The sequence below is a fragment of the Tamandua tetradactyla genome, chromosome 4 (assembly GCF_023851605.1).
Source record: "Tamandua tetradactyla isolate mTamTet1 chromosome 4, mTamTet1.pri, whole genome shotgun sequence".
Taxonomy (NCBI): Eukaryota; Metazoa; Chordata; class Mammalia; order Pilosa; family Myrmecophagidae; genus Tamandua; species Tamandua tetradactyla.
Window position 1 is genome coordinate 61,595,975 of NC_135330.1, and position 20,940 is coordinate 61,616,914.

The 20,940-nt window shown below is 45.7% G+C and overlaps 1 protein-coding gene and 1 pseudogene across 2 annotated transcripts; both read right to left on the reverse strand.

Moving 5' to 3' along the window:
• Nucleotides 1-477: 477 nt before the first annotated feature.
• On the reverse strand, nt 478-17,024 carry GOLT1A (golgi transport 1A). 2 transcript variants are annotated; one of them, XM_077157494.1, is made up of 5 exons: nt 16,916-17,024; nt 5,405-5,496; nt 3,538-3,716; nt 1,512-1,575; nt 478-809 (listed from the first exon to the last, which is right to left on the reverse strand). In XM_077157494.1, exons 1-5 carry the CDS (start codon nt 16,938-16,940, stop codon nt 771-773), a joined length of 399 nt encoding a protein of 132 aa, XP_077013609.1. In that variant the 5' UTR covers nt 16,941-17,024; the 3' UTR covers nt 478-770. The 2 variants fall into 2 exon arrangements, with proteins under 2 accessions (XP_077013609.1, XP_077013610.1); XM_077157495.1 differs by having other exon boundaries at nt 799-809; nt 1,512-1,613.
• Nucleotides 17,025-17,868: 844 nt separating this feature from the next.
• LOC143680262 (small ribosomal subunit protein eS10 pseudogene) lies at nt 17,869-18,393 on the reverse strand (annotated as a pseudogene).
• Between the last annotated feature and the right edge of the window lie 2,547 nt (nt 18,394-20,940).

The following is a 20,940-nucleotide window of genomic DNA, read 5'->3' on the forward strand; positions in this document are numbered from 1 at the left end:
CTTTGAGGGCTGGGCCAGGTCTCGCTCTCCCTTGTCCCCTCAGCACCCACTCCCCACTTACACAGAGGGCCCTCCAGAGATGTCTATTTATTAAATGTATGACTGTCTCTTTCTTGAGCCCATGAGAATTCTCTTTATCCTTGGACTAGGGGCTCCCCAGGGCAGGGTCTGTTTGCTCAATCAGATGGGGGCTCCTAGAAGGCAGAGGCTATGCCTCCACCCTCAGACAGGAAACTCCTAGCACAGGCTCTGGCCAATGGCTTACAGGATTAGTGTCCACCACGTGTTGAACACTTACTGCTAACAATAGCTTGCAACTGTATTATCTCATTCAGCAGGACTGTTAAACATCAGGGTAAAATATGAGCCTTCTGAGACCAGGACTGAGCCCCACTATGTGGAATGATGTGTGTTGGCCGGCCCTCAGGCAGGGGATGGACTCGAAGGGCTGGAGATACTGACTTTGAGTCTCAGACACTCACAACTGGGGGATTTAATTTTTGCTCCCATAAATACAGGGTGGGGATGGGACAGTGGTCCCAGTCTCATCTCCTTGGAGCCTTAGATCTCTGTTCCCTACAGCCCTGCCATCCTCCTGAGTTGACTGGGGGATCTGACATCAGTCACTCAGCTCCAGCCTTTCATCTGATGGAGGTCGGGGGATGATGGGGAGATGAGTCAGTGCACAGTGGGAGCCTGAGGAGGTGGCCCCATTTCCTTTCCAGCCCTCTTGACCAGTGATCCAACGTCAAGAAACTCATCTTCGCTGCTCAGACCATTGAGCTGGTGCCTTGAAGCCTCTGGAACAGCTGTGGGAGCCAAGAATCATTACTTCAGACAAACAGTGGGGTACAGACTCAATATCTAGGTTGTTATGGAGCTGGCCTTGAGAGCTGGGAGCAGTGCTGAGCGCAACTCTGAGAGGGGGCTGTGGGGGTGTGCGTGCCCAGCCGGCAGGTACATCCTGGTGCTGGGAACAACAGCCCAGCTGGCAGGCACATCTTGAGCTTCTCAGAGAGCACATATTCCATCAGGTGCTTTAGAGAAAGGGAGGGGAAGTGCAGGAGCTGGGAATCACAGTATGCATGCCTGCTCCAAGAGGAGGACAGCATTTGCCACCTGCCTTTCCTTCTGCCATTGCCGTGACACCATATCCTCTGCCTGTCTGGGGTCCAGACTAAGCCAGCTCCCCAGAAATCTCAGCCATTTTCTGGCTGGGTCATCTACAGTCTCTGAGACTCAGTTCCTTCAGCTCTATTAAGGAGCTGTTAATAGCACTTCCTCTATGCCCCAGACCTTTAGCTCTACTTCTGGCACAGTCCTCATCTGCTCTTGCCAAATGGAGAAGGTATGGAAAGGGGAGAAGGAGCTGGAGGCCTGTGAACCTGGGGAGATGAGTTGGGGGTGGGGAGTGTCCACTGCATCTGGGGCAGCTGTTTAACCAACTCCATGTGCTCCCCCCACCTGGAGCCCTCCCTCCCCCTACCAAGCCACATGCATAATCTCCTTACCATACTCAGGAAGGGGATGTTGGAGACATTGCCCAGGAAGCCAAAGGCGACAGGGAAAAAGCCCCTAGGAGCAGAGGGGTGGAGGGAGGGGTCAGTGTTGTCCTAGAAGGGGAAGAAAGGGGGGTGGCAAGGCTGAGGTCCCCCCAATTCCACCTGGGCACGACGGCAGATTGGCTTCTGAAGCCCTACTATTTGAGAGGCAGCCAAGAGAATGTAGGCTCTGGGGTCAGGTTCTCTGGCTTCAAATATTGGCCCTACCACTTACTGGCGCTGTATAAACTTGAGCAAATTCCTTAAATTCTCCGAGTTGCAGTTTCCAGCTGTAAAACGGGGTTAATAATCATATCTACATCATAGGGCCTTACACAAAGAAATGCTCGGGAAATCTTTACTTCTCATTATTGTTGTTATCATTATATTTAGCCTGGCTTAAGCTTTCTTTTCCTCCCTGTCGGGTGTGTGCCGCCTGCTCCAGGTTTCTGGGCTCCAGGCATGGATGGTTGTTGGAGGTTGTGTTCAATTTAAACTTTCTCATGCTTTGGCATCCCGGGCGTGTAGTGATCTTTTTACCTAGGCCCTTTCCTATCAAACCCACCCTGGTAAGCCTGCCTGGGGACACACGTGTGTTTCTTCAAAGGCCTCAGAGACTCCGGGATTGTGTATGGCGGAGGGTGAGAGGGTAGTGGGGAGGCCCTTTCTTTGGGCCTCAGTTTCTTGAGTTCAACTGTACCTCTGAGCTCCCTTACAGCTCTGATAATTTTTGCCCCTCTAATTCTGCTGCAAAAGATCTTTGTCAAGGTTCCTTTGGGGTTCAAATGACTGAATCTGCAGTGGCCTCACACACTTCAAGGCCGTCCATAAATGGTAGCTATTTTTAGAATTTATTTGTCTTCCCTACTAAATTGCAAGCTCCTCAGGAACTTTCTCATTATTTAGTGTCATATCCTCCCACCTAGCCCTGTAACTGGCACAAAGCAGGTGTTCATTATATATATGACTATTTGAATAGTGACATTTGAATATCGTTTTAATGAGTGTCAGAACATATGACCGAGAAAATTTTGTTTCTTGAAGCCAGCCTACCCAAAGTCTGTCAGGCCTGTGGGACATTCAGGCTAATCAGGGTATTTTCAAGGCTGCACTCAGCAGAATGGGGGCTCCTGGGGAAAGCCAAGGGCCCCTGATCCCGGCTCGTTCCTATGATTCCATAAGCTGTGATTCTCCCAGGCCCATTATCCCCACCGCAACCCCCGTTCTATCCACATTATCTCAGTCTTTCCTTCCCACCCCATCTTTACTGATATCTTTTCCTGTCTTCTCCTTAAACACCCCCCAGTTTTCTCATAGACCTCAAGGTCCGTTTCACATCCCACCTCGTCTAGGACACCTCCCTGGCGTCCCTCCTCTGAGTTCCCACAGTCCTGACAGAGGCCAGTGTCACTACGGAGCTACCCCCTGCTTTTCACCAGGCCCAGGGCTGACACAGGACAGGCCAAGGCTGTGAAGACTCCCGGCTCAAGTTCAAGGTCCTTTGCACAGCTAACTGTGAGACCCTGGGCAAGGGGTGATCTGAGTGCTAATCGCTTTATGTATAAAGTAGAAGACAATGCTACAGCGGGCTGTGGAGAGGATAGAATGAGATGACGACTGTAAGCCTGCTTGGGGCAAACTAGGGGCTGGGCAGAGTTTCAGTCGCCACCTTCCTCCCCGGCAGGGTGGTTAGGACTGGACGGCATGGGGCCCTGTGTCCCCTCTCTGGTGACGGGCGCAGTGCTGGGCATAGAGTAAGCGCTCAATGTTTCCTGAGGGATGTGCCAATCCCTCTAATTTATCATTCAATCCACTGCTGGAGGGGCCTTTCCAAAGTGACATCCTGCTATCCCATTCCCCTTTCCAGTTCTTCCACAGCTCCCCATCTCTCCTGCAGGATAAAATCCCAGCTTCTGTACACATGTCCCAGTCTTGCTGCCCAGACCTGCTGGGCTGGTCTCAGCCACCGCCCAGGGCTACAGGGACCCGCACTCACTTGAAGAGGCTAAAGAATCCGTACGTTTCCAGGAGCATGCCCAGGAGGGGCCAACGCAGAAGCACGATGACCACACCCCCCAGGAAGAAGCTGGTCCCCCTGAGTTTGTGCCGCTGGAAGAAGAACGAAAATGTCTTCCTCAGGCCGATGATGAGTGAGAGGCCAGTCAGGAACAGGAGCTGTCAGAGAGGGAGAGCAGTGTGAGAGCAGACACAGCAGCCCCTCAGGAGGCAGGGGCTCGGGCCCGAGCCGAGGAGCAGACACAGGGCCAGACTTGCTCACTCTTCAAGGGGGTGATCCAAGAATGTAGAAAAATTCCAGAACCCTGAAGAACTAGAGCTGGTTAGGAACGGAACTGCCTGGAAGCAGGGGCCTGGACAAAGAGATGGACTTTGAAGATTTCTGTCTTCCCATCCAGTTCCTTGGATCCCAAGTACTTCTTCACGAGAAATTTCATTTCTCATTACACCTCTCACGGAAGATGGGGTAGATACAGCGAGATTCTCCCATTTCACAAAAGTGGAGATGGAAGTGTAGTCTCAGAACTTTCTCGGTGGCTGCCCTGTCTTCAGACTTATACGCCCAGCCCTGTACCTGTGTTCAGCTTGGCTTCTAATGATTCTCCTAGCATGCCTCATGCACCCCGTCCCCTTCTCCATACCTTTTCTTTTCCTGTCTCATCCACATGGATCTCACCCCACCCACTCACTTTTCTTTCCAAATTCCTTTTCATCCTGTCCCAGTTTGGTGGGTATGCTAGTTTGAAAGTATTATATACCGTAAAAAAGACATGTTTTAATCCTGAGCTATTTTGTCGAGGCAGCCATTTCTTTTCATCCCTACTCAGCACTGTAGGCTGGAAACTTGATTAAATTATCTCTGGAGAGGTGACACCCAATTGTGGGCATGACCTTTGATTAGATGGAGATGTGACTCCACCCGTTCTGGGTGGGTCTTGATTAGTTTACTGAAGTCCTTTAAAAGAGGAAACATTTTGGAGAGTGCTCAGGAACGACAGAGCCTAGGGAAACGACAGAGCCTCAGAGCCGAGAAAAACTTCACAGCAGAGCTGACACAGACGCGACACATGGAGAACACAGACACGGATGTTTGGAGACGCTTGGAGCCCAGCAGATTTTGCCATGAGATGTTAAGCAAGTCAGAACCTGGAGACAGCCAAGGGAAGCCAAGAGATGAAAGCCAGCCCTGGAGAAGTAAAGCGAGGAATCTTCACAGGAACAGAAGCTGAAGGCAACAGACCTCAGGAGCAAGGGACCAGCAGATGCCAGCCATCGACTTCTCAGCTGACAGAGCTGTCCCCGACCCATCGGCCTTTCTTGAGTGAAGGCAACCTTTTGTTGGTGGCTTAATTTGGACACTTTCACTTCCTTAGAACTGTAAATCTGTAATTTAATAAATTCCCCTTTATAAAAGCCACTCCAGTTCTGGTATATCACATTCCAGCAGCTAGCAAACTAACAGTGGGTTTTCTTTCCTCTCAGTATCTTGTTTCATATTAAGTGCGTTTTTCTTATCCTGACCTTCCCACTGACCCTCCACCTTCCCCGGTCTTGGATGTGCATGTTTTATCCCCATCACTAGATGGTGGGATTTGGATGGCAGGGACAATGTCTGATTCAGCCTGGTACCCCCAGAGCCTCACTCAGAGCTTGGCATGAGAATCCAGGTCTTCAGGTTCTCCGTGCCCAGCAGGTCCCACTGTCCCTCCCCAGTAACCTTTACCTACTCAGGCTTTGATGATGCCTGACCCCTGAGTGGGGACTATCTGAATGAATTTAGGGCTGACAACAGAGACCTCAGGATGATTGGGGGGAAGGTGCAAAGTACGAAGGACTGGGGGACTCACGTTTCCGAAGGCCAGAAGCACTGAATCAAAGTACAGGAGTATTCCAAAAAGGATGAAGAAGATCCCGAAGCCGGTGGTGCCCACACCAATCTCTGCAATGGGTAAGGAGGTACTGGTGGGATGGGCTTTGAAGAGGAAGTTGGGATGCCTGGAACTTCCCCCACATCCCCTGAATGGCTGTCCTTTAGGTTACGGGGCTCTTCCATTTCCACCCGGGATGCTCAGTCTCCATGTTCTCAAAGAACATGGGATAGAAGGAAAGAAAGGATGGAAACAGAGCTACATGCAACCCCTGGAATCGAGCCATCTTATATGCATTATGGCATTCTGTCCTCACACCAGCACTCTGAGGTAGCTAGTGTTCCCGCCACCATTACTTTCAGCTTCTGCAAATGCTTCAAATGTCTTCAAATGCTTCCTTATCCAGATCATTGTCAGTTTACATTTCATCCCATAAGCCAGCATCATAATCTTCCTTGCAAACACTCCCAATTCCCTTGTACGTCTCTTCTTCTGCCTTTCTGTCTGGCTAAACACAGCCATCTACCTGCTCTGTTCCTGCAGAGCCGCTGGAGCACAGCCCACACTGGGGCAGAAATACCACTAAAATTCATGGCCACCAACCTCCAAATATCTCAGAACTACCCAGTCGCCCTGCTGCATGTCTCAATAAACTTGCTCTCCAGAACCACTCTTCACACAGTCTCCTTTTTCCTTGAAACTATCACTGTCCACAGCTCTCACCTGAAAGCCCACCACTGACAGCATCCCACCTACACCTTACAAGTGCATCCATTCTTTCTGCTTAGTGTCTCAGGGCATTCTTTGAAGCTGCAGGCCTATGCTCAGAGCCCTGAAGCCAGCACAGAAGTGCAAGGTCTTAGGGCCCCCCAGGGGTGATCTTCATCCATCAGGGTGTGGGAGCTGCTGGGTAAATGCCCCAGTGCCAATCCTTCAGCCTGACGGTGCTGGGAGGCATTTCTGTGTATCCCTCAGCGGCCCCTGCAGAAAGGAGCCCTGATTGCATACAACTGTGACCTTGATAAACGCACCCCATAGGAGCTTTCTCTTCTACTCCTTTTCCCTCTCCTCCCACTTCACTTCTGCTTCCAGGAATCGTCTCTTAAATAAAACAACTGCACTCATGTCCTCATCACAGTTTCTGTTCTCAGGAGAATCCAACCTAAGATAATCCCTGGCATAATGGAAAGAATGTCCATCTTCTTCTGAATGGAAAATAACTTGCATGCTTTTAAAATAACTGCTTTATTGAGAATAGTTCATATACTATAAGTTCCCCTTGTAAAGTATGCAATTCAATGCACACTTTTACTGTGAAAGTTTTTACTATATTCACAAAATTATGCACCCATCAGCACTATCTAATTCCTGAACATTTTCATCACGTCAAAAGAAATCCCCTTACCCATTAGCAGTCATTCCCCGTACCCCACCTCCTTGCCTCTGGCGACCTCTGATCTTCCTTTTGTCCCTGTAGATTTATTCTGGTCATTTTATATAAATGGGATCATATACTATGTGGCCTTTTATATTTGGCTTCTTCCACTTAGCATACTGTTTTCAAGGTTCATCTACACTGTAGCATGTATCAGTACTTCATTCCTTTTTATGACCAAATAATATTCCACTGGATGGGTATATAACCATCTTATTTATCCATTCACCAGTTGGCGGACATCTGGGTTGTTTCCACTTTCTGGCTGAGTGAGGCTGCTATGAACATCTGTGTAGAAGTTTTTGCATGGATGTATATTTTCAGTTCTCTGGATCTATACCTAGGAATGGAATTGCTGGGTCATATGGTAATTTTAGGTTATTATTTTAAGGAACTACCAAACTGTTTTTCAAAGTGGCCACACACCGTTTTACAATCCCACATTTGTATAAAGTTTCCAATTTCTCCACCTCTTCATCAATACTTGTCTTTTTTATTGCAGCTATCCTAGTGAGTGTGGAATAGAATCTTATCATGGTTTTTATTTGCATTTTCTTAATGACTATTGATGCTGAGCATCTTTTCATGCGCTTATTAGCCATTTATATATCTTCTTTGGAAAATTGCTATTCAGATTGGGTTATTTGTCTTTTTAATGCTGGACCGTAAGAGTTCTTTATCATTCTAGATATAAGCCCCTTATAGATATATGATTTGCAAATATTCTCTCCCATTCTATGGATTGCCTTTTCACTTTCTTCAAGTGTCCTTTAAAGCACACAAAAAAATTCTTTTTGATGAATTCCAATTTATCTATGTTTTTTTCTTTTACCGTTCATGCTTTAGATATCTTATCTAAATATCCATGGCCAAGTCTAAGGTCATGCAGGTTTACTCCTATGTTGTATTCTAACAGTTTTCTAATTTTAGCTCTTATATTTAAGTGTATGATCCATTTTGAGTTAATTTTTGCATATGCCATGAGGCGAGGATCCAACTTTATAATCCTGCACGTGGCTATTCAGTTGTCCCAGCACCATTTGTTGAAAAGACTCTTCTTTCCTTGTTGAATTGTCTTGGCACCCTTGTAGAAAATCAATAAATGTGAAGGTTTATATCTGGACTTTCAATTCTATCCTATTGATCTCTATGCTTATTCTTACCACTTACACTCTTGTGCTCATCTTCTCTTCCTTCTCGAAGACTTTGTTCCATCAACTATAACATCTCTCATTTCTCTGATTCCTGGATTACATCAGCATTCCAATTGACCCATGGATAACCCATCACAAAAGAAACGCTCCCTGGGTCATACATCTCCCACCAACTTTTACCCTATTTTTCCACTTCCATCCTAGCCATGATTCCTGACAGAATTGCTTACGCTCATTGTCTTCACCTTCTCTGCTGCCGTCACTTTTATTTCAATTTGTGACAAGCTACTAAACAATATGTATAGCTTTATCTGATCACATTTAAAAGCGTCTGTATACATATATTTGTGAGTAAATGTACTTTTATTTGTAAATACAGTTCAGAAAAGCATACTAGTACTGCCACTAGAAAGTATGGTGCAATTTAGTTTAGGTGGTGATGGAAAGAAAAAGGTAAAGTTGTAGGGGGCACTTCCATTTTGTTCCTAAATTTGATTGTTTGAACTTAAAACCAGTGTGCATGCATTTTACAAAAAAAAAAAAAAAAAAAAAGATGTTGTAGCCATTTTAAGTAAATTAAGCAAGTTGCAAAACTGTATACACAATATAAATTTGATGTTGTACAGCCCTGCCGTTAAAAAGTGCGGCTAGAGGTATCTGGCCAGCACCTTTTGAAAAGTAGTGTCCCAATGAAATATTAGATATTTATGTAATGAGCTTTTTAAAATTATTATTAACTATAACACCCTTTCAGAAATTTCTAACTACTTTGTAACTGCATGACTTAACCTGGTGATAAAAGCAGTTATTAAAAGTCTACCTTTCCAAAAAAAAAGTACGACTAGAGGGAAATGATCCCTTTAAAAGAAAAGTCAGGTCATGTCACTCTCACCTCAAAAACTTCCAAGCATTACCACCTCACTCTGAATAAAGTGGTCTTTAAAATGGCCTCCGGGTTCTCTTTCATCGGACTCTCCCCCTCCCTCCTGCACCCCTGCAAGCCTCACCTCTTCCTTTCCTCCTTCCACTCATTCCCCTCCAGCCACACCAGCCTACCCAGGCTTCCTCCAACAGGCTCGGCAAGCTCCAGCCTTATCTCCCTTGCTCTGCTGTTTGCTTTCTGAAATGCTGACATGTCTTTGTGCCTTTGCTCAGTTTCACTTCGCAAGGAGGGAACCCTGGCCATCTCACTGCACACAGCCACCCTCCCCCAGCACGCTGCTCCCTTGGTACCCTGCTCTTCTTCCTCGCATTTCCGTTGTAGTTTCTCACCTATGATATACACACTGTCATTTACTTATTACACTTATTGCTTTACTGTCTGTTTTCCCGTTTTAGAGAGTAAGCTCCTACAGGACCTTTCTTTGGCTCACCTAGCATAGCATCTGGCACAAAACAGGCACTAAAAAAATAAACATTAAATGTCTGGATGAAATAATGAATTCACCACCTTAGAAAAATTCAGAAACTTATTAAGAAATGAAGAGCACAAGTTTTTAGATTGAAAAGGTCTGAGTGCCCAGAAAAAAATAAATTAATGTGGAAATTCAGACACAAGAATAAAGAAAGATCCCAAAAGCTTCCAGAGGAAAAGCACGTGGCTCACAAAGGATCTAGAATCCAAAGGGCATCAGACGCCTCAGTGGCAACAATGAGCACTAGTGGATGATGAGGCAACGCCTTCAGAATTAAGGGATGTGACTCCAAACCTGGAAATCTACACTTGGCCAAACGAGCAACTACGGATGGGTAGAATGAGAATATTCTCAGATACGCAAGGCCCTCCATTTTTTATTTCCCTGCAACCTACTGAACGGCGTGATGCACTAAAACAAGAGGATGAACCAGAGAGGAGGACATGGGATTAAGGCAACTGAGGAGGCGAGAAGAGAAGGCAATTTCAAGAGAATGTTGGTGAAGGGAAGGATCGACAGATGTACAGCCCTGGGGACCAGCCGCTCCACTCTGGAACACAAGGACAGAGGGATCCAGAAGGTTGTCCGTAAGGGGGAAAAACCAAACTGATAGATTACCCATGGCTGGGGGGGGGGGGCCTTTGTGTGGGGCGTGCACGCGGGGTGTACGTGCATGTGCGGGGGCGGGGATGGGGGAGTAAGAGAGCTAAAGCCTCACTTTTTTTTTTTTTATTAATTAAAAAAAGAATTAACAAAACAATTAGAAATCATTCCAATCTACATGTACAATCAGTAATTCTTAATAACATCATATAGTTGCATATTCATCATTTCTTAGTACATTTGCATCGATTTAGAAAAAGAAATAAAAAGACAACAGAATAAGAATTAAAACAATAATAGAAAGAAAAAAAAACAAAAAAAACAAAAACAAAAAACCTATACCTCACATGCAGCTTCATTCAGTGTTTTAACATAATTGCATTACAATTGGGTAGTATTGTGCTGTCCATTTCTGAGTTTTTATATCCAGTCCCGTTGTACAGTCTGTATCCCTTCATCTCCAATTATCCCTTCTCTTTTTTTTTTTTTTAATTAACGGAAAAAAAGAAATTAACCCAACATTTAGAGATCATACCATTCTACACATGCAATCATTAATTCTTAACATCATCACATAGATGCATGATCATCATTTCTTAGTACATTTGCATTGGTTTAGAAGAACTAGCAACATAACCGAAAAAGATATAGAATGTTAATATAGAGAAAAAAATAAAAGTAATAATAGTAAAATCAAAACAAAACAAAACAAAACAAAACAAAAACCTATAGCTCAGATGCAGCTTCATTCAGTGTTTTAACATGATTACTTTACAATTAGGTATTATTGTGCTGTCCATTTTTGAGTTTTTGTATCTAGTCCTGTTGCACAGTCTGTATCCCTTCAGCTTCAATTACCCATTGTCTTACCCTGTTTCTAACTCCTGCTGAACTCTGTTACCAATGACATATTTCAAGTTTATTCTCGAATGTCCGTTCACATCAGTGGGACCATACAGTATTTGTCCTTTAGTTTTTGGCTGGATTCACTCAGCATAATATTCTCTAGGTCCATCCATGTTATTACATGGTTCATAAGTTTATCTTGTCTTAAAGCTGCATAATATTCCATCGTATGTATATACCACAGTTTGTTTAGCCACTCTTCTGTTGATGGAGATTTTGGCTGTTTCCATCTCTTTGCAATTGTAAATAATGCTGCTATAAACATTGGTGTGCAAATGTCCGTTTGTGTCTTTGCCCTTAAGTCCTTTGAGTAGATACCTAGCAATGGTATTGCTGGGTCGTATGGCAATTCTATATTCAGCTTTTTGAGGAACCGGCAAACTGCCTTCCACAGTGGTTGCACCCTTTGACATTCCCACCAACAGTGGATAAGTGTGCCTCTTTCTCCGCATCCTCTCCAGCACTTGTCATTTTCTGTTTTGTTGATAATGGCCATTCTGGTGGGTGTGAGATGATATCTCATTGTGGTTTTGATTTGCATTTCTCTAATGGCCAGGGACATTGAGCATCTCTTCATGTGCCTCTTGGCCATCCGTATTTCCTCTTCTGAGAGGTGTCTGTTCAAGTCTTTTTCCCATTTTGTAATTGGGTTGGCTGTCTTTTTGTTGTTGAGATGAACAATCTCTTTATAAATTCTGGATACTAGACCTTTATCTGATATATCATTTCCAAATATTGTCTCCCATTGTGAAGGCTGTCTTTCTACTTTCTTGATGAAGTTCTTTGATGCACAAAAGTGTTTAATTTTGAGGAGTTCCCATTTATTTATTTCCTTCTTCAGTGCTCTTGCTTTAGGTTTAAGGTCCATAAAACCGCCTCCAGTTGTAAGATCCATAAGATATCTCCCAACATTTTCCTCTAACTGTTTTATGGTCTTAGACCTAATGTTTAGATCTTTGATCCATTTTGAGTTAACTTTTGTATAGGGTGTGAGAGATGGGTCTTCTTTCATTCTTTTGCATATGGATATCCAGTTCTCTAGGCACCATTTATTGAAGAGACTGCTCTGTCCCAGGTGAGTTGGTAAAGCCTCACTTTTGATAGTAATAAGTCAACTGATAAGGAAGTTTAAAAATCAATAGCAGTAACATGTTATTGAGAGATATGGAGGTGAAGTGGCTTCTTTACAAAGTGGGTACCAAGATGGATAGGGATGTGGCAAGAGTGTCTTTTTAAATGACGACATATATAACTTTATTAAGAACATCTTCACTTTTAAAAATTGAGATTGTATTACATTTTTTAAAAACAGATAACATACAGGTATCTCTTAAAGAGAAAAAAAACTGGACTTAAGTCACGTCTTAGAGGTGACCCTCCCAACCTCAGTGATATTGGCATTATTTCCAGGTTTTTACAGATAGTTGGTAAAAATGAGGGGGGCGGTGCAAGGGAGTTCAGGGGTAGAATTCTCGCCTGCCATGTTCGACTCCCGGCCCATGAACTTCTCACACACACACACACAAAAAAAAGAAACCAACAAAAACAAACAAAAATTCAACAAATTCAACAAATGGTGCTGCAATAACAGGTTACTCACATGGAAAAAGAAGGAAATGTGACCCCACCACAGAGTAAACAGAGGGAATTATTCTGGCTGTTATAAGGCAGAACTACATATAAAAGCTAACAAGTAGATTGATTGGGATGCAATTTACTGGTCACGTCATCCTGACAACTGAAAGAAAATGAAACAACACAACTGTCTTCCATGTAGTTAATCTTTCATAATCGATTACTGCACAGTTTTAAAAGGATTAGAATCAGTTCCAAGACAGAAATACAGCCAACGACCTTCCTTAAAAGAATCATTAACAGGTTTGATTCCTAGTGCCTGCCCGTGTAAAAAAAAAAAAAAAAAAAATTAAAAATCTAGAAGTGAAATCTATCATTCATATTATAGACTGGCACCTCCCTCAAATCATAGTCCAAAACAAACAAGTCTTACTGGGTCTCACTGATTGTCAGAAGCTGGGTCCCATTAGGCTCCAGTGGAACGTCACTGCCTTTGACCCGCGGGGCAGCCACCCCGAGCCTGTCCGCACCATGGCTGGCTCCCCTGCTTCTGGAATGAGTCTGACAAGCCACCAGGCTCCACTCAGCCTTGGTTCCCACTTCCTCATCCCAGAGATGCCTGCACTGAGTTTCTTAGAATCCAGGACAGCTGGTGAGAGTGCAATCTCCTGGGGTCATTTTGAAGGTTTTGTTCTATTTTTCCATATCGCATGAGTTTTCAGAGACATTAAGTTGACAATCTAGAAATTACATCTACTTTAACTGTCATAATGTTGCTGGGACCAGGATATTATGGAGGAAGTTGCAACCGTGTTTCTTTAACGTGAATGATAAGGGGATTTTACGTTTTTGTACTTGTGAAAATGTCATTAATTTATACCTGTCCTAAAAATACCTGTCATTGACTCCAGTTCTGATCACACATTATGTCGTATCTCCCTTGGTGGATGTTTTCATGTGGAAACATAATCTGAACAGTTTGTTGGGTTTTCATTTCATATTGCTAAAATACTCATATTTCCATTCTGTAAACCCTTTACAAAATGAGAATGTGTACGACTCTCACGCTCATTTCGTAAAGACATCCCAAGTTTCTCGAATTCCGACTTCATTTCTTCTTTCCTGCAGTACACTGTCTTCGCCCACAACAGCGATGTGCTGCCTGGAGTAGGCATCACTTTCCTGCTTGTTCCTCATCCTGGCCGCGGCTCCCGCGCCCCACGGCCTCCCCGCGCAGGGCCAGCCTCCCCACGCGCGCCCCGCGCTGCCCGCTGCTGCTGCGGAAAGCGCGCTGCGCACCGAGTCCAAGCCGCAGAGGGTCAGAAGCTGGGCTTCGCGCGCACAGACCCGGTCCTCGCCTCTGCTCTCTCCTCTGATCCCGAGTGGCTTAGCGATTCCAGTCGTTACCCGGCGGGGGGTTGTTCCTGAAGCTCTTCTCCGGCAGCAACGCGGCAGAAGGATGGAGGCGCACGTCACGCCCAGGCTCGCCGGGGTGAAGGCGGTGCCCGCCTTCCCGGGGCCCTGGAATACAGGCGGCAGCGAAGAGCGCCCCCTCCTGAGCATCCGCGGCACTGTCACGTACCCCACCTGGCAGGCGAGAGCTGGAGCCTGAGGCTTGCCAGGGCTGAACCTAGCGGGAGTCAGAGAGGTCCCTAGACTGACCGACCAGCTTTAGGTATCCTGCATGGCATGTTGATGGCGGTCCTGACCGCCTGGTTAGCTCCCTTCCCTGACGCTCCAGAAGCAGCTGTCACTCACAGCCTACAGTCTGTCGCAGATGTGAGCTGGCTGCCCCATGGTCACACTTTATACCTCATGTTAACCGAAGCCAGTTTCAATGTCTTTCTTGCCCCAGAAAGGGATATTTCTTGGAGCAGCTGTAGTTTCAAGGAAGGGACTATCTCCTGGAGCAGTGCCTGGGGCCCTTAGTACCAAGGCTGTGTTGGAGAATCTCAGAATCCCATTTGCTTTTTTTCTTTAATTTTTTTTTTGACAATCACGAATGTCCATTAAAGTCGCAAGTACAGCACAAAAAGTTTTTTCCTGAAAGTATTTGAGAGTAACCATCACCTGATCATATATTACTGTCCTGCTTTGCATTCTTCGTTGGCTTCTCACTGAATTTAGAATGAAGCAGAGTCCTGCTCATTTGTACCATGGCTCGTGGGTGCTGCATGACTGGGCCTACTTGTCCAACTTCACCTCCTGCCACTCTCCCTCTTGCCTGCCACACTCCAGCCACACTGTTCTTCCTTGTTCCGCTGAATGCACTCAGCCTTTGTGCCACAGGGCCTTTGCATATGCTGTTTCCTTACCTGGAACATTCTTTCCCCACCTGTAGCCTTACTAACCCTTACTCATCCTTCAGGTCTCAATTCAAATGTCACTTCCTCAGGGAAACCTAGTTTACTCTCCACTCCCTGACCTAAATCTGATTCCCTCAGTGTTCTCTCTCATAGGACTTACAGCGTTTGGTAAGAGTATATTTATTTGCATCTCTAATTAGTTTAATAAAATGTTGGTGTGATACTGGGCTCAGACCTGAGCCCTCTTCTCTCTATATTGTTTTTTCCAAGGTTAGTGGCTCTCAACTGGGGGCACACTCAGTGGGGTACATTTGGCAATATCTGAAGACATTTTTGATTGTTATTATGGGAGGAGGGTATCCTACTGACATCTAGTGGGCAGAGGCCTAGGATGCTGCTAAAATCCTGCAACGTACAGGACAAACCCCCAGAAAAAGGCTTATCTGACCCCAAATGTCAATAATGCTGAGGCTGAGAAACTGTGCCTTAGGTTATCTCAAGGACTCTTTTGGTTTTAAATGCCATCTATATGCTGGCAACTCCAAAATTAATCTCTCCAGCTCAGGCTTTTGCCTTGAACTCCAGATTCTTATGTAACTACTTACTTGATGTCTTACCTTGTGAGATATGTTTAATAGCACATCAAACTCAACATATCTAAAGCCCAACTCTTGATTTTTTTTCCCCATACTTGACCCTTCTAATTGCTCAGGCATCCTTAACTTAACACTTCTTTCCCTCTTACACCCCATGTCCAATCCATCAGCAAATCTATTAAAACAGGCCCACTATTGACTACTTGTCTCCACTCTACTGCTACTACCCATGTGAGCCTCCATCCTCTCTCAGCTCAGAATGGGTCACTCTGCTGCTACCCTCACGGCCTCCATTCTCAACCCAGCAGCCAGAGTGACCTTTTAAAAATATAAGTTATGTCATTATCACTCATCTGCATAAACCCTCCAATGGTTTCCCATCTTACATAAATAAAATCAATGTCTTTACCTCTGACATAAATTCCTACTATTCTCTCCCTTACTCACTTTGCTCCAACCACACCAGCCTCCTTGTTGTTTTTAAATATGCCAGGTATGCTAGTGCCACAGGGCCTTTGCACTAGCTGTCCTGTCTTCCTGAAACATTTCTTTCCTCCAGTTGGTTGCATGGTTTTGCTTCTACTTCTTGTAGGTCTCTCTATAGGAGGCACCTTTTCAGTGAAACTTTCCCTGACTGCTTTATATAAAATAGTAGCCCTTCCTAGCCTGCACTCCCCAGCCTCTTTACATTATTTTATTTTTATTCAGAGGACTTAGAACAGGTATCCCACATATTATATATTTACATCTTTGTTAACTACCTGTCTCCCCCTCTCTAAAATGGAAGCAGGAAATATGTTGGTTGTCTTCACTGTTTTAAACTCAGTGCCCATACAATGGTCGGCATAGAGCAGAGTCCGGTTTGTTCAGTGAATGAACTAATATTTTCACCAGTTCACAGATGAGAAACTGGGGCTCAGAGGCCTTAGGTAATTCCCCCAAATGAAACCCCAACCTTGATTTTTCTTGTTCTCGAGCCACAGTTCTTCCCACTCCTCCTTGACCTGTGGACTCTCCCTAACCTCTCCCAGAAAGGAAGGGGAAATTTGTTTAGGAGAGAGGATACAATAGATAGAATTTGGAGTTTCGTTTTTTATAAGAAGGTCCCTAGGCCTTGAGGATTTGCGGAGAAAGAAGTTTGAACGGGCAGAGGCTTGCAGAGTCTACTTTTGCAGCATGGGGCTTCCCACTTCTAAAAACCCCGAACAGTAAAGGAATCAGTCTGATTGATGGACTTGCCGGGTCCCACAGGCTTTAGCTTCTGGCTACCTGGAGGCCCGAGCAAGCCCCCACCCCCTGGAAGGCAGGGGAGTCACACCCAGCCCTGGCCCTGCTGCTTCCGGGTGCCAACACAGCAGCTCCCAGCCGCTGGTCCAGAGGTCGCGTTTGTAGTTTCCCCCAGACGGAGATCCCAGCTGGGAGGGGACACGTGGGCACCCTCCCCGGCCTGGATACCCGCTGCAGCCCAGCCCCCTCTCCAGCACCCGTCCTCGCACTTACTCTGCCACTCAGTGATGGAGATCATCCCGCACTCTGCCTGGGGGTGCGTCTCGGGTCGAAACTGGCAAGTGCTAAGGAGCAGAGAGGACTGAGCTGGTACATGCTGATGGGAACCTGACCCTTGGTAAGTTGTGAAATGAGTCCTCTGGTAAATCATTAACTACCCCCATCTTCACCACCTTCCTACACACACACACACACACACACACACACACACCCACACACAAGGCTGCCTAAAGTCACAGCCTTCCTTTTCCTGGTTCTCCCCAAAGCGCATTACCCCCTCCTATACATCTGCCACCCAGAGAAGGCAGTGATCACCTGACCTGAGTGCTGCCCCCACCAATGCCCTGAGGCTGAATTCCGCTGCTCCCATCTCCTCTCCAACCTTGGACTGTAAAATGAGGGAATTGAGATCTGGGGTGTACCCAGGGTCCCTGCTTGGCTTGGAAGAGCGGATGGGAAGAGTTGGAATCTATGTATCACTTTGAGAATTAAATTCATTTTGCAAGTTGTTTGCGTTCTGGTAGTACCCAGGCTAGACGCTAGGGGTCGATAAACAACAGAGTGAAATCAAGGGCCAAAGCACCCCCAGGGAGTAAGACATAAAAGGCTGTGTGTGGTCTCTTTCCCCCAGTGATGATCGGCTTTGGGCTGTGAGGTTGATCTATGGAAGAGAAAGCCCTGGATGTGTGCCTGGGGTGGGGCTGGACCGTGGAGGAGGCCTGGTTCTAGTTCACCCACCAGCTGTTTAGACGGGGTGCGTCTTTTCCCCTCTGTGGCCCCGAGGAAGTAGGGGTAGATGGTTTCTAAGGCCCTTTCTCCCATTGTCCAGCGGTGATTCTCAACCTCATTGGATCTACCATACCTCTATTATTATTACTAGTATTTTTTTATTTTATCATTTTCTGGCTGCAGGTTTATTCAATACAAATAATCCGCCATCTCCAAATTTACTGAGGCGGCTGACCACATCCACAACCAAATCCTCTGAACTGAATTAGGTTGCTGACCCAGCCCCAGCCTCAAGTTCTTGTTGGCACCAGGGTGCCCAGCACTCCGTCTGTAGGCATCTCTGTCAGCTTCCCCTCGAGCGAGTCTTACAGGTCACTTGCCCTCCAGACCTTTGGGCCGTGGCCTGCCCGTCTCCGGATAGCTCCATCGGAGGGTGGCGGGGGTTCTTGGGGGCAGATGGCGGTAATCATGGAGATACTGGATACTCTCGCTGGTAAGGTGCCAGCAGAAATGTCTGCCAGCAAACTGTTCCTTCACGTGCCCTCGTGACTTAAGAGGCTACGTGGCCTTCGTGGCAGGAAATTCGGGCACGCTCTTGCCTACCAGCTCAGGGTGCTTGGCATGTGGGCTTCCTTCCCGGCTACCACCACTCCCTCCTTACAGAGGAGTTCGCAGACAGCGATCCGGTCTTCTTGGGCATCAATGTTGTGGCTGCAGCTGCGGGCTGGAAAGGAAGCTACCATCCCCTTTGTAATGCCCTTCCTAGCTTCTATCCTGAAGTGAAGTTCATAGATAAGACCAATCTACATATATCATTTAAGAAAAACTTGAATAAAAAGCAAGAACAAAAATTTTTATAATAAAATATGATGTCTCTCAATATACAAATGCTTAGGTAGGGCTTACTAGAAGACATAATGAAATAGGCTGATTGCCTGCATCTACTTACAATAAATAAGTTTGAATTTAAGAGAAATAGAAGACGAGAAGCCATTCTAGGCAAAACAAACAAAAATAAACCAAACTGAAACACAAACACAAAACAAACAAAAACCCAACCACACGTGCACATAAGAAAATGAGAGCAGTAGGGGTGGACACTAGGATAAAAACTGTTAGGTAAGTAATGACAGACTAGATGTGCTCGCATGTAAGAATAATAAATTTGATCGAAGAAAGGATAACACAGCAAGGCAAATTAAACATGACAAAGTGGAGACAATGAGGAACTATGTTTATGCAAATGAACCAAGCCTTATTTATTTGCCTATTGTCAAAATAGCTTTCTATGCTATGATATAGAATGGGGAGTGAAGAAATATCACAAACTTATAAATCTGTCTTGAAACCCTACCATATGTTAAGGCAACATCAGTTTTCAAGATTTTCAAAGGCCTTAGAGATCAAAAAAGCAGATTAACTAGGCAATGGGGAATAGAGGATGGAGTGGAAAGAGAAATGGTGATATAAGTAGTTTAGAGTAGTTGCACGGTAGGCCCCTGGGACAGTGTTAGAGAAGAGAAAAATAACAGACACTCCCCAAAACATTTCCACATGTAATCGTTCACCCCTGGGCTGCAAACATTTTTTAAATGTAAAGGATGGCAATAAGATGAAATAATTTCTAAAGATGTTTATTAAGGAGACACAATGAGATATTCTGCATTTCCAGTTCCTCTCTTTAGTGACATTTGTTTCTTTCAGATTTCCTCTGTTCCAATATTTGCAATTGGCCTCTGCTAATTCAGCAACAGCCTAATGCACTGGACTCTTCTTTCTTATTTTGGGAATCTGTCCTGTGCATTGCAGCCACTAAACGCCAGCACAGTATCATTAGGACACCCAAAGCCCTCTCCCCATCCCTCCTAGAGCTGTCTTCCTCCCCAAAATTTCCATCCCCATTGAGACCTGCTGGTTGGTTAAGAGCTTGGGTTCTAAACTCAGAGTGCCTGGGTTCCATCTCAACTCCGTGGGACCTTAGGCATTTTATTTAACTTTTCTGTGCCTCAGTTTCTTGGCTAATGAAACCTACATTAACGCTACATCATAGAGGTCTCTCATGAGGATTAGTGAATTAATACATGTCAAGTTGCATGCACTGGTTCCTGGCACATAGTAAGCACTTAAGCTATTGTCATTAATATTGTTATTATTACTACTATTGGTACTACTATTATTATATAATAGGACAATTACTACTGTTAGTAATATTACTATTAGCATACCATTGACATGCTATTATACGAAAGATTTCTGCTGTCTTCTCCAATCGTGATGCCGGGCTGCTTCTACAGGTGTCTAAAATAGCAACTAGGAATGTCTGGACCCTCTGGCTGCAGGACGCACCCATGAGCTCAGGACAGAGGAAACCAGAACTGTCTAGATTCTCTGCCAGCAGCACAGCGTCCTGGAGCTGAGGGTCCCGAGTGTGTCGCCCTAGAAGGCTGGGCTGGTGCTCAGCCAACCCAGGCAGGAGGGTGATCTGGCCACCGTGGGCGGGTTGAGGTCACTGACAGGGCAGTTACTCCCTAGGGCTGGTGACAGAGAACTGGGCAAGGGAAGGACCCCTCCTGGAGTCCTCCAGCCAAGGTGATAGAGCCAGCAAAGGACGGGGATTTGGAATACTTTCTCCTTCTTCCCTCATTACGCCCCAGATGTAAGCCAAGGGGGACCACAACCTCCTCATCAACTATAAGATGACTTGGGGTTTTCAAAGTATTTTTCATCCATTTTTCTCATTCGACTTTCTTGAGAGAGGGAGAGGGAGATGGTGGTTGATATGTCCATTTTACAGATGAGGATACTGAGCCTGAGGAATTTCAGTGACTTCACGCAGCCATCAAGGAGCAGGCCAGGGAAGTATGCATGGCCCACAGCCTTCTCCTGCTTCACCCTCACAGTATGGTGAGCCCTGCGCTGGAGGCCCCAGAATGCAGAGAAGGACATGGCGTGGCCCAGCTCCTTCGCAGGAGCAGGTCTGAAGCCTGGCTGGTGCTGATGCCGTCATGCCTCTTCTTAAGAGTAATAATCAAACAGTTATGCAGCACCACTACACAAAGGGCATTCATGTTTCCTGATTATCTCCACCTTCTGTAAACCCGCCTGGCTGGAGCAGAGGGAGAGAGGTGGACCTGCAGGGCCCCGTTGGCCTTGACCTTTTTCGAGGAAACAGTGACACCCAGTGGTGCTCTGCAGTCTCACAGGCCACTTCTCTTCCAAGTCCCATTGCTGGCTCGAGCCCAGAAGGGGACTGCAAATAATGACTCAGATCCCCGAAAGTGAATAAGTTC